Source organism: Capricornis sumatraensis, chromosome 6 (assembly GCF_032405125.1).
Source record: "Capricornis sumatraensis isolate serow.1 chromosome 6, serow.2, whole genome shotgun sequence".
NCBI classification, from domain to species: Eukaryota; Metazoa; Chordata; class Mammalia; order Artiodactyla; family Bovidae; genus Capricornis; species Capricornis sumatraensis.
Genome location: NC_091074.1, coordinates 16,140,515 through 16,153,980, shown reverse-complemented (window position 1 = coordinate 16,153,980; position 13,466 = coordinate 16,140,515). Strand labels below are relative to the sequence as shown.

Here is a 13,466-nt window from a genome sequence, read left to right as displayed (position 1 = left end):
ATCAGTTGTGGATATCTGGTGGAATTTTCTTTGCAAGGATTTGACCCATGTTGATAACTTTCGCTTATCCAAATTCACAGTGCAGTGATGTTGGGCATGGGGGTATTTGCAGAATTCAGGAAGAGTAGCTGTAGTTTTCTTCCTAAATTAGGCACAGTATAAATAAAATTACCAGTTCTGGATCAGTATAAGAAATCATATTCACAAGTTTTAATGTGGCAGAATTGGGGCAATTGGTGGCAAAGCAAAAGGAAAATCAGAATTATCAAAAAGTGTAGACAAAAGAAAACAACAGGAAAAGGAAGACAAAAATCCCAACTAAGGTAAAATAAATTTATTTAAAACTTACTGATAACAAAATTTATGATTAGATATGGCATTTACTCTGAAGTTTTCCTTGACTTAGAATAGATATTGCAAGTTAATAGGTTTTAAAGACTGGAAAAAAAAATTTATTTTTCAAATTGTTGCAAATTTGGAAGGAAGTAAAATCTGAAATGAATAGTTTTCCTGGGACTTCCCTCGTAGTCCAGTAGTTAAGAAACTGCTTTGCAATGCAAAGGAAGCAGGTTCTATCCCTGGTCAGGGAACTAAGATCCCACATGCTGCAGAGCAACGAAGCCCATGAGCCACAGCGAGAGAGTCTGTGTGCCACAATGGAAAGTCCTGCGTGACACAAGGAAGTTCCTGTGCGCTGCAACCAAGGTCAAACAGCCAAATCAGTTCGTTAAAACAACATTAAAAAAAAAGAATAGTTTTCCTATGCTTCAGAAATATCTCTATACAAACAATACATGAACTACAGATTTATTTTTCTTATTCTTTGAAGTAAGACTCCTAATAATCTCCACAAAATGAATTGGCCTAGTGTGAATGACTTTATATATTAAAAATTTTTAATATATGTATTTTAAGTAATTCATGGCTCAAATTTTAATGATGGAGGCATGAGGTTCTTCCTTCATTAAACTAATAAGCGAGAAGGACGTTGAATGCAGCCACGCAGCAGAGGTGTTGCATGTTTGGTGGTCTGGAGACCAGCTCAATAAATCACGTGAATATTTTGGTTTCCCAATGCATATAAAAGTTGTGATACACTGTACTGTAGTCTGTTAACTGTGCAACAGCATTATATCTGAAAAAATTATATTTTAATTAAAAAATACTTTATTGCTAAACAAAATGCCAGTGATCATCTGAGCCTTCAGTGAGTTGTAACCTTTTTGCCAGTGGCGGGTCTTGCCTTAATGCTGATGAGCCCTGACTGATCAGAGTGGTGGGTGCTGCAGGTTGAGGTGGCTCTGACACTTTCTTAAAATAAGACGAGAGTAATTTGCCACATTGATTGACTCTCTCCTTTCATGAACAATCTCTTTGAAGCGTGCAGTGCTGTTCGATAGCATTTTTCCCCACAGTAGAACTTTCCTCAAAATTAGAGTCAGTCTTCTCAAACCTTCTTGCTGCTTTATCAGCTAACCTTACGTAATATTCAGATTTCCTTGTTGTCATCTCAACAGTCTTTACTGGGGGTAGACTCCGTTTCAGGAAAACACTTGGTTCAACTCCTTACCCATTAGAGTTTTATCATGAGGCCACAGCAGCTCACTGACATCCTCAGGGGCGGCTTCTGTTTCTCTTGCTGTTTCCACCACATCTGCAGTGACTTCCTCCACTGAAGTCCTGAACCCCTCAACGTCATCCACGGGTTAGAATCAACTTCTTCCAAACTCCTGTTAATGTTAATATTTTGACCTCTTCCCGTGAAGCACGAATATTCTTAATGGCATCTAGAATGGTGGGTCCTTTCCAGAGGTTTCCAATTTACTTTGCCCAGTTCCATTAGAAGAATCGCTATGTATGGCAGCTATAGTCTAATGAAATGTATTTCTTAAGTAATAAGATTTGAAAATCAAGTCGGATCCACAGTCTCCAGAAGGGGCACTGTGTTAACCGGCATGAAAACAATGTGTATGTCATTGTATGTCTCCATCAGATAGGAGGTGGCCAGGTGCGTTGTCAGTGAGTAGTAGTGTTTTGAAAAGAATCTTTCTTTCTGAACAGTGGCTCTCAACAGAGAGCTTAACGTATTCAGTAAACCCTGTTGTAAACAGATGTGCCGTCATCCCGGCTTTGTCGTTCCGTTTATAGAGCACAGGCAGAGTAGATTCAATTTTTCAGGGCCCTCGGACTTTGGAAATGGTAAATGAGCATTGGCATCAGCTTTAATTCACCTCCCACATTATCCCCTCAGAAGAGAGTGTATCTGCCCTTAAAATCTTGGAAGCCTGGCGTTGACTTCTTTCTAGCTGTTGAAGTCCTAGACGCCATCTTCTTCCAATATAAGGCTGCTTTTTAAAAAAGTTTTATTTTTGGCTGTGCTGGGTCTTCCTTGCTGGGCTGCGCTTTTCTCTGGTTGCGGGGAGCAGGGGCTTCTCTTCATTGCGGTGCACAGGCTTCTCATCGCGCCGACTTCTCTTGCTGTGGGGCACAGGCTCTAGGGCGCACGAGCTGCAGTCATTGCGGCGCGGGAGCTCAGCACTCGTGGCTCCCGGGCTCTGGGGCACGGGGTCAGTAGTTGCTGTGCATAGGCTTAGCTGCTTCACAGCATGTGGGCTCTTCCTGGACCAGGCATCGAACCCGTGTCTCCTGCATTGGCAGCTGGATTCTTTACCACTGAGCCACTAGGAAAGCGCTAGGCTCTTTTGTCTACGTTGAAAATCTGTTGTTTGATGCAGCCACCTTCATGAATTACCTTAACTGTATCTGGATAACTTGCTGCTGCTTCTACATCAGCACTTGCTGCTTTCCTTTCATGTGATGGAGACAGCTTCTTTCCTTAAATCTCACAAACAAGCCTCTGCTTGCTTCAGACTTTTCTTTCATAGGTTTCTTTCCTGTCTCCATCTTTAGAGAATTAGAATCAGGGCCTTGCTCTGGATTAGGCTTTGACTTAAGGGAATGTTACGGGTGATTGATCGTAAAACTTTCTATCAGCATTTAGGCTTTTTTTGTTTTCTTATCATTCTTATTTTCACTGGAGTAGCAGTTTTAATTTCCTTCGAGGACTTTCCTTTGCATTTACAACTTGCTAACTATTTGGCATAAGTGGCCTAACTTTTGGCCTATTTCAACTGACATGGCTTCCTTACTAAGCTTAATCTTTTTTAGCTTTTGGTATAAAAGTGAGATGTGTGACTCTTCCTTTCATTTGAGCTCTTAGAGGGCATTATAGAGTTATTAATTGGCTTAATTTCAATATTGTTGTGTTTAAGGAAATAGGGAGGCCTGAGGAGAGGGAGAGAGATGGGGAAACAGCCAGTTGGTGAAGCAGTCAGAAGGCACTTATTTGTCAGTTACATTTGCTCTCATATATGGGCATGGTTACTGGTGCCGCAAAACAGCTACAGTAGTAATATCAAAGTTCACTGATGACAAAGCACCATAACAAGTATAACAAAATAGCAACAACAATAATAAGGCTTGGAATATTGTAACAATTACCAAAATGTGGTGCACAGAGAAGAAGTGAGCAAATGCTATTAGAAAAATGGTGCCAACAGACTTGCTGGACACAGAGTTGCAACAAACATTCAATCTTTAAAACACACACTATCTGGGAAGCTCAATGAAGTGAGTACAATAAAAGGAGATCTGCCTGTATAGCTGGTAATTATGACTAACCACCTCTTTTTGAAGAAGTAATCATGTACTTTGAGTTGGGAGTATATATGTCCTTAAGCATAATTTATGATTTTTTTTTTTTATAGATTTGTGGGACCACTGGGTACCATCATCATAAAATGTAAGGATTTTCGAATTATTCAGTTGGATATTCCTGGAATGGAAGAATGTTTGAATATAGCCAGTTCCATTGAGGTAAGTGTTTTGGAAATAAAATGTGATAAAAGAAGGAACTTTATTTTCTGATTCACTGTAACTCTTATGTTTCTTTTTTAGATAAATATCATTTGAGTCATGTTCTGTGACTCAAATCTGGAAGACTGAATGAAAGCCTTACCCTGAATCATTGTTACAGGAATGTAAAAAGATTTTATTGACTTAGAGCAGTTATTAATGTTACTTATTCTTCTGGGTTCATCTATGTTGTAGCATGTGACAGGATTTCCTTCCCTGTTAAGGCTGAATAATATTCCATTGTGTGTTTATAAATGTTGAGACTTTTTGAAAATCTTACTTCTTTTGTAAAGCAAGTAATTATCACCAATGATTGTAGTCTTTTGTTTGTTTTTAGTAAATTTGAATTTCCATATATCATGTTTGCTTGAGATAGGATGTGTTCATTTTATATTTATAGAAATGATAGTGAACATATGTCCAGATTACAAATAATAGACATTTTACTTGGGTAATTTAGTGTTTAAATTGAATCAGTTCAGTTCAGTCACTCAGTCGTGTCCGACTCTTTGTGACCCCAGGAATCACAGCACTCCAGGCCTCCCTGTCCATCACCAACTCCCGGAGTCCACCTAAACCCATGTCCATTGAGTCAGTGATGCCATCCAGCCATCTCATCCTCTGTCGTCCCTTTTTCCTCCTGCTCTCAATCTTTCCCAGCATCAGTGTCTTTTCAAATGAGTCAGCTCTTCACATGAGGTGGCCAAAGTATTGGAGTTTCAGCTTTAACATCAGTCCTTCCAGTGAACACCCAGGACTGGTCTCCTCTAGGATGGACTGGTTGGATCTCCTTGCAGTCCAAGGGACACACCATTTTCTTTCCCACTTTAATCAACTATCTTGGTATACACTCATTTTTAAAATTGCTTTATTTTAAATCATTACCACTAAATTATAGCAGTTAACTTTATAGTATTTTCTGGATAATTATAGAGACACATTGAGGTGTTTTTCCTTCTGTCTTTTAGTGCCTAATACGGGCTTTGTGTGCAGAGTAACTGCCTTTGGCTTAACTATTAAAGGGAGGCAGAAAGGCTCAAACCTGTAACTAGGATTTCCTTTGGCTTCTAAACAAAAGACCAGAAATAGAGGAGCTGTTATGGTGCTGAGAAAATGGCATGTAGTATTTTTCTTTCTGCTTTTTTGCTAAATTTTTCTTATGGAAACAAGAAGATGAGCCGAACACTTTGTGTTACATATTCATCATTGGAAATAACATAGGAATGTTGACTTGGCTGAATTTGTTGGCATGAGTGAGAATCGCACTGTACCTTCTAGGCTCTTGAAGGGAAATGCTGTCTCGCTCTTTGGGCCAGGTAATGCCGCTCACCCACTTCAGCTGAGCGTGTTATTTTTTTTTTCTCAGTTGTGCGGTTGGGTTTTCACTGACCCATGCACATTTTTTTTTCCTTATCCCTTTTATAACTTGTAAGATAGCCGGTGGATATTGGTGAAATTGCCTGTGGTGAAGAAACAGGGCAAAAAAGCCTATTACCCCACTCTGATGGCATTTACTTAGCTTCTTCGTTAGCATTTGACACTAATCAGTTGCTTATTTGGCTATACATATTAAATATTATGTAAAACTCTGTAGAAACTGACTGACTATGGAGAAGCCCTTATGGCTGAGAAGCAGCCGCAAATTCTGAGCCACTCTTGTAACGTGGCCTTAGAAAATGAATGCTCCGTTGATTGTTTTCCCAGGATGGGACATGCACACCGTGCCCTTGGCCTCTAGCCTTTTCCTGGCATCCAGTTTTCCTCTGTCCCTCCATACAGCTTGTTGTAATTTGGTAGTAATAAGTGAATTCTTATAAAGCATAGTTGAGCTATTCTTTGTGATCAAAATTCATATACTCAAAATCTGCTACCCTAAGTAGAATCCCACTGGAAGAATAACTGGCAAGTGCTCAGTTTTCTAAACTATAGCAGGAAGTCTGATGAACCATTTTTTCTGTGTAGTTTCGGTTGTATTTTAGGGTTGAAATGACTTTATTTCTTTGCGCATTAATGTGTTTAAAGGAAAAGTTCTGTCTCTAGGTACATGAAATGTAATCATGACAAGTCTGAGTGCTTATTGCCTGCTGGAATGTTTGTGAACATGGATTTAAAATAAGAATTGTACCAATCACTATTGATATAGTATGGAGGTTCCTCAAGAAATTAAAAAAGGATCTGTCATTGATCCAGCATTCCCACTTCTTGGTGTATATCTGAAGGAAACAAAATGATTGTTTTAAAGAGATATCTGTGCTCCCATGTTCATTGCAGCATTATTCATAATATTCAAAGAATATAAAAACCTAAGTGTCTGTTGATGGATGGATGAATAAAGAAAATTATACACGCAATGCGTGCACACATGTACACACATACAATGGAATATCATTCAGCCGTCAAAAGGAAAGCAGTCCTGCCAGTTGAAACAGCTGCATGAACAATGGTGTGAACAAACAGTGAAATAAGCCAGACAGAGAAAGACAGATACTGCATGGTATCACTTACATGTGGAATCTCAAAAATAAAAGAGGGAAACACACAGAAACAGGGAGTAGAAAAGTGGTTTCCTGGGACTAGGGGTGGGTGAAATAGGGAGAGGCTGGTAAAAGCTACAGATGTTCAGTTATAAGACCTGAGAATCTAATGTATAACATATACTATAGTTGAAAACACTATATTATGTAACTGAAATTTCCCAAGAGAGTAGAACTTAAATGTTCTCAAAAGCAACAACAGAGGGTAAATATGTGAGGTGATGGATGTGTTAATTAACTCAAGGGGGTAACTCTTTTACAGTGTGTTTGTGTATCAAATCATCACATTGTACGTTAGAAATATTTTACATTTTATTTATCAATTTATACTGCAGTAATGCTGAAAAAAATTTTTTAATATTGCAAAGAATATTTTTTAAGTAGTAAAATAATAAAATTTAAAAATTAAATAAAGGTTCTACTGACCTGATCTTTCTGTGACTTAGAAAGAGGTAGCTTTACTCTGAGAGCTTGGGGGTGTTAGCATGATGTTGGGCCCCTCGCACCCCTCCAGCTGAGTGTCTCCAAAATTACAGCAGTTTGAATTGTGCTGATTGATTTTCGTGCCTTTGTTTTTCTAGCCATAGAAATGCTTTCTAACACTCCCCTGTCAGAAGGATGAAACTGCCAGGTGACAGGGGACGTTCCATCTCTCAGTTCCTCATCTAGTCAGGATTCCTTGGCGTTGTACTTCAGATGACCTGTAGGCTCACTGTGGGACCACGGAGTTACTGCCCCGGTTTGAGAGTGGTTAGCGTAGCATGAAGGTGTGAGGGCATCTGATCACTCTAGGGATGGAGGGAGTTTCACACTGATGGAGGCTACGTGGAGCATGCAGCAGCTGAAATTAGAGTTTGCTCTGTGTCACGTGCTGTTCTAGCCCTGCTGCACACATTCTCTTAATGCCTCAACAGCCCTGGGCGTTGCCCTGTGAAGTTATCTCCTCCGTTGACAGCTGAGGCATGGAGTGGCCGCATTACATAATACCACTGTTGGCGCTGGCATCTGGAATTTGAGTCCAACAAATTCTTTGGCTACTAAGCTTTTTTTACAATTGCTCAGAAACTCTGATTTTAAGTAATTTACATATGTAGTTAATAACTGGATTTTGAGCCAAGGCCTTACTGATTAACTGCATCCTGTTCTCTAATCCCCAGAAATATTTGGACCTTTTCATTAGGCCTTATTACATGGTCTCAAGAAGAAGTTTTTTTCATTTTTCTTCTAGGATAGGTGTGCACATTGTTTTGTTCTTTTGCTCATTCAGCAAATGCTAATTGAGTGTTATGTGCCAGACACCGTGTTAGAGGCTGAAAATAAGGTATAATTGTATCTAGTGATAAATATAATGTTAGAGAAATGTACTAGGTGTCCATCATTTTAGGCCATATTTGATGAATATCAATTTGGCAATTAGAAAATGTTTGGAATTGTGACACGTTCCTTTTTTCTCTCTTTACTTCTTTTTTCCCCTAGGCATTATCTACCCTGGACTCCATCACTCTGATGTACCCTTTCTTTTACCGGCCCATGTTTGAAGTGATAGAAGATGGCTGGCATTCTTTCCTTCCTGAGCAAGAGTTTGAACTCTACTCTTCAGCTGTGAGTAACTTTTGAGAGAATTAATGGGTAATGAGAAATAACACAGCACTTGACTGGTGAAAATGATCGCTTCCTTTTGACAGGTAAAAGAAGAAGCTATTAGCTATTAGCGCTGCAGCCTCTGCCATTCAAAGATTTGCATAATTGTTCTCAGTGCTACAGCTTAAGTAATTTTCCTTCTAGTAGATTTGCTGGTAAAGCATTAAGATCTTCATAAAGATAGTCCTGACCTGTTTTAATTTGGGGATGTTTTAAAAGTGTTCCATAGAAGCAGTTTTATATATAGTAGTTAGGTTCTGAGCCATCCCACCAGAAGTCTGTTGAACTGACTGTGTACCCCAGAGAGCATCAGAAAACCATGTATATCGATTTCTTTCTGTGGGATAGTTTTTGTGATTTCATGATTTGGATTACTAAGACCAGTGTACTTCTTTGTCTTTGGACATGGGGCATCTGTTTTGGTGGATTCCAGCGTTCTCCTCCTGATGGTTGTTCAATAATTGTGATTTCAGTGCTCTCTCAGGAGGAGCTGAGTGTGTGTTCTCTTACTGTCCCATCTTGAACCAATCCCTGAGTGGGATTCTACTTACAAAGATTTTTTGATTGAACCGAAAGAGAAACATTTGTGTCTTGCATTGAGTGTGCCTTCCCCTTTACTCTTGGCTGGCCAGAATATACAGATACCTCAAAAAAGAAATGGGCTGTATCTCATTAAGAAAGAACCTGGAGTTGTCCAATAAGTAGATGCTTTAGGTCTGCCAAAAAAAAATTTTTTTTTAACTTTTTCTACTATACCTCTGTAAATGTGTCCTGAGAGGATCGACAAGTAGGGACCAGGTGCCATGAAATTTAAAGAACAAAGACGTCCATAGCAGCAAAGTGAAAAAAGAAGGGGAATTTTATATTCTTGCGCATAGAGTATTTTTATATAGCTTGTGCTACCTGTGTTTACATTTATTTTCAAGGTCTTTATAGCATTAAAAACTACATAGTAAACATTCTCAAATGCACGATGCTTTTCTTTCACATCAGCTGACTATTACCTGACGGCTGCCTTAGAGGAATCCGTAGTTACTTCCTAGGTGGAAAACAGCAGTCCGAATTTGATCAGGAAGGGAGATGTCTGGGTGATTTTCCTGGTTATCCAAAAAGTGTCAGTGTGAATCATTCATCTTGTAGTTAGGTGCCATACGCGAATCACTCTAGGTCTACATTCAGCAAGCCAGCGTTCAGCTCAGTCTTCTGTTCTGTTCAGAAGTCCTGTGTGCCGACAGCAGCCATGACGTGTCCAGCTTCTGCTTGCGGTCTCTACTGCAAGAGGATTTGCAGCGTCACACAGTGTCCCAGTCGGTTACCTTCCTGATGCTGAGCTGACGTCCCTGCACTCAGGCCCCATGTTTCTGATGTGGCCTGTGGTACTCAGGTTGCCTTATTCCTCTACGGTGAATTGTTCTTCAAATTAAGAAGTGTTATGTCCCCACTAAGTTTTCTTTTCTATAGATTAAATATGAGTATTTACTTCAGCCTTTTCTCATACCACTGAACTCAGGGCCACACCCTGTCTTGATTGCTTTTCTTGGCAAGCCCTTCAGTTTGTCACTAATTCTCATAAAAGATAGTCCTCATAACATTTAGTGTAGATTGGAACTATTGCTGATACTTTAAGGTAGCCCAAAGTTGCATTGGCCTCTTTCAGAATTAAATTACTAACGAAGACACAGAGGAAATGACATTATTAGATTTATGTTAGAGCAAAGCAATTCTGATGCAAAATGCTGGGAAACTGCTTAGGAGGCTACTGAAATAATGATTGGATCAATAACAGAGGGGTTATAGTGCAGAAAGTTTCAGGAAGTGGAATTAAAAGGAGTTGGTAACCCACTCATTGGAGGTGAGAGGTAAAACAGGCAGTGGCGTCTAGGTTTTACTGCTGAGATGGGAAAGACAGAAAGAGAAATGGGCATGACAGGGAGTGAGTTGGGTTCAGTTTTGAAGATGGCAAATTCGAAGGGCCTGTGTGGTGCACATCATTGAATACGTATAAGAGATAGTTTAGAGCTTGAGAAATCTGTTAAAAATGAAAAATTGAGAGTCATCAGTGTATACGTTGTGTACATTGTGAGAATCACAGGCAGAAGTTGAGATTACTGAGGGAAAACATCTGTCCGTAGGGGCCGAGGACTAACCATGTGAGGGCAAGTGGAGGAAAAAGCCAAGGGAAGAGCAAGTTTCAAGCAGGAGGGGTCACCAGTGTGAAAGCTTCTTGTCATTGTATATTGTCTCCTGAGCTAGAATACAAACTTTAGGAGGCTGGGAACCAGGCCATTCTTGTTCCCTGCTGCATTCTTAGTACATGGTTTGCAAGCAGGAGGTATTTGTCAAGTCAATAAATACAGGAATGTGTGCATTTGTGCAGGACAGGACAAAGGTATGATAAGTCTATATCACTGAAATCCACCATCAGGTAGACATGTATCACTTCATCAGTATTCCTTAAGGAAGGTTTTTTGATCATCTAAAAAACTTTATGAATAGTATTAGCCAGTCCCTACTTCTCTGCTATATCCGAAAGAGATAGGTGGTATTGAGAAGACAGAGTACTCAAACTCTCTCTCAAATTGTTTACATTGCATCCCAGATATTAATGTTGACTGCTTGACTTTCTGGGACTTTGTTTCCATGTCTATAAAATCACAGTGTTGGACAAATGATCTGTAAGAGTTCCTCCCCTTTTAACATACTTTTATTCTAGGATATAACAAAATACTATTTCAGATACTTTGCTGAAATGCACATATACAGTATATCTGTACTTCCCCAGTCGACCACTTTGGAAATTATATACAAAAAAGACGATGATAAGGTAATGGTTGAGTAGCCCCTGTCTGACAAGATCTCCTGCAGATATCAGTGATAAACTATGAATAAAGCAGAAAAACTTGAAGCTCTGGTGAGTGAACAGAAAGCAGCATATTTTAGAGGGAGGGGAGGAGAAACTTAGAGGAAGTGAATGGCAGAGTAAATCTCCTTTTTGGGGGCTTTCTCCTGAAGTCCTCACAGTTAATGGCATTGATGGTGCCGGACAGCTAACAATCTAATGGAAAGCCCACTTTCTCTCTGGTGGAAGGAACCAGAGAGCCACATGAGGGGAACTTTGATTCTGTATGGAATCCTGAATCTCTGGCTGACTCTTGAACCATTGCTTGGGGCAGACCGGGGACAGTCAGAACTAAGATCTGAGTTGCCGTGCATCTCAGATGTTACGAAGTTTGTGGTTTGTCTGAACAAGCTAATTCCTTGTAAAACTGCCCGGGTCCAGCCCCGGTGGATCCAGGGTAATTCGAAGCGGGGATGGCGTGGGCGAGGAAAAACTTATTTATTTATTAATAAAAGATTAGATTAGGAAGAAATAGTGTAGTAGGAAAATTAAGTGGAGAAAAGAGGCTGAATAACTTGGTTTACGTGGAAAGCCAGTAAAACCTCGAGACAAGAATTTTGCACCATCTACGTTAGGCCACCGGCGTCCGTTTGAATATCGGAGGGTGCCCCGCCTTGGGCTCCCTCTCATACAGATCTTAGAAGCCAGGGCAAGTAAGTAGACATGGTGAGCCTCCACGCCCCAGATGGGAATTCAGCCAGAAATTAGAGTAAAGAGAAGACACGGGGGAAAGCAGTCCAGCGACTGGCCCGGCCTCTATTGTCTAGAAAGGCCTTTTATACCTTTTTGATTGTACATAGAGATCAATGGGTAATACAAAATTATGCATCGTTAGCAGCCCAGACTCTTATCAAAACCAGGCTTTTCTCTCTGTATACCTAGTTGTATACACAAGTCTTTAGGTGATTTACATCATCTTCCGGCCAAAAGGGCCAGTTAACATTTTACAGCCTTTTTTTCTGATAAGGGTTTGTCAACCAGAAGACTTATTTGTGTTGATCTTCCCAAAGTCTGGTGCCACTCTCAGAAAATACTAAATAAAGTTACATTCTTACATAGCAAAGATACAGCAATTTATAACAAGTAAAAGGAGTACAGTGATTTATAACAAAAGAAAAGTAATTAACTCAAAAGTCTAGTGTTGCTAACATCAAAACTACTATATATCTTTTTCCATATCCCGTTTACATTGATTAACATCCTCCCAGCTGCCTAAAAGATAAAGAATATGGAGGCCTGGCAGCAATCGAGTCAACAGTGAAATCCGTCACCATTATGATTTTTAGCTCTTTAGAAGAGGCTCTGTGTCTTTAAGATGCTTTAAGCTTTGTGCCTCTTGTGGTTGGGGGGCTGTAAGCAATTCACAAGCTGTAAGAGGTTCGGGGAACCTGTTAGGCAAGCTAGAGAGTTATTAGAGGGGGTTTAACTGAAACATCCCTTTCAAATGAAGAAGACTAAAGCCCTGAGTTGACTTTTTCCAGAGTGTGTCAGAAGAGTGGAAAAGCAGAGTACAAAGGCTGGCAGATTTTTGATTTGGCAGGTAGGTACATGCTTAGGAAATACCAGGGGGACACTCTGAGATCTGACTTGCCTTGCCCGTCAGATGTCTGCCGCATGACCTTGTCACGGATAGGGTTCCTCACGCTGGCTCCCAGCATAAAACACTCTTCAAAGGTGTTTAATGGAATGCAGATTTTCTGCAACATAAAATTCACAGTGAATATAGGATATAATCCAAAGTTGAGTCAGGATATTATGACCCATTCTCATGAAAAAGAGACTGTCAAAAAAAGAAAGGAAGACAGTCAACAAGTACCAGTCCCAAGACGCCCCAGATGCTGAAATGCTTGATCATTCAAGGTCTTTAGAGCAGCTGTTAAAATTGCTCTATTTTCCATAGAGGTAAATATATTTCAAATGCGGGACAAGACAGGAAATCTTAACAGAGAAATAGAAATGCTAAAAAGAGTCAAATGAACCTCTCAGCATTTTTTGAAAATATATATCTGAAATAAAATACTCACTTGGTTAAATAGCAGAGAGGAGATGACAGGACAGAATCAGTGAAATTGAAGCTAGAGCAATAGAAATTATTTGGAGAAATAAAGGAGATGAGAAATTATGGAAAAAAGAGCCTCAGAAACCTGTGGAGCAAAATGTGTGTGTGGCTAGCGTGTGTGTCATTACAGATCCAGGAGCGAATAGACAGTAGGTAGGAAAAATATTTAAAGAAATCATGTTCAGAAGCTAAGAATTTGGTCAATTTTATAAGTCCAAAAAGTTCAGCAAGCCCCAAACAGGATGAGTATGAGAAAAATCATGCTAGGCACATGGTAGTCAAATTGTCAAAGAACAATGGTCAAATGAAGATCTTGAAAGCTGCCAGTTAATAACAACGCATTACATACAGAGATAATTCAGACGACTGTGGACTGTTCATCGGAATTTATGGAGACTACTTGATAGAACTTTTATGT

The 13,466-nt window shown here is 39.8% G+C and overlaps 1 protein-coding gene across 1 annotated transcript in view; it reads left to right on the top strand.

Moving 5' to 3' along the window:
- Positions 1 to 13,466, top strand: part of MTMR9 (myotubularin related protein 9) — a 58,366-nt gene that overhangs the window by 19,381 nt on the left and 25,519 nt on the right. Inside the window, exons 2-3 of the mRNA XM_068974503.1 lie at positions 3,768 to 3,876; positions 7,926 to 8,051. Coding sequence (XP_068830604.1) covers positions 3,768 to 3,876; positions 7,926 to 8,051 — 235 coding nt within the window. The remainder of the gene's footprint in view (positions 1 to 3,767; positions 3,877 to 7,925; positions 8,052 to 13,466) is intronic.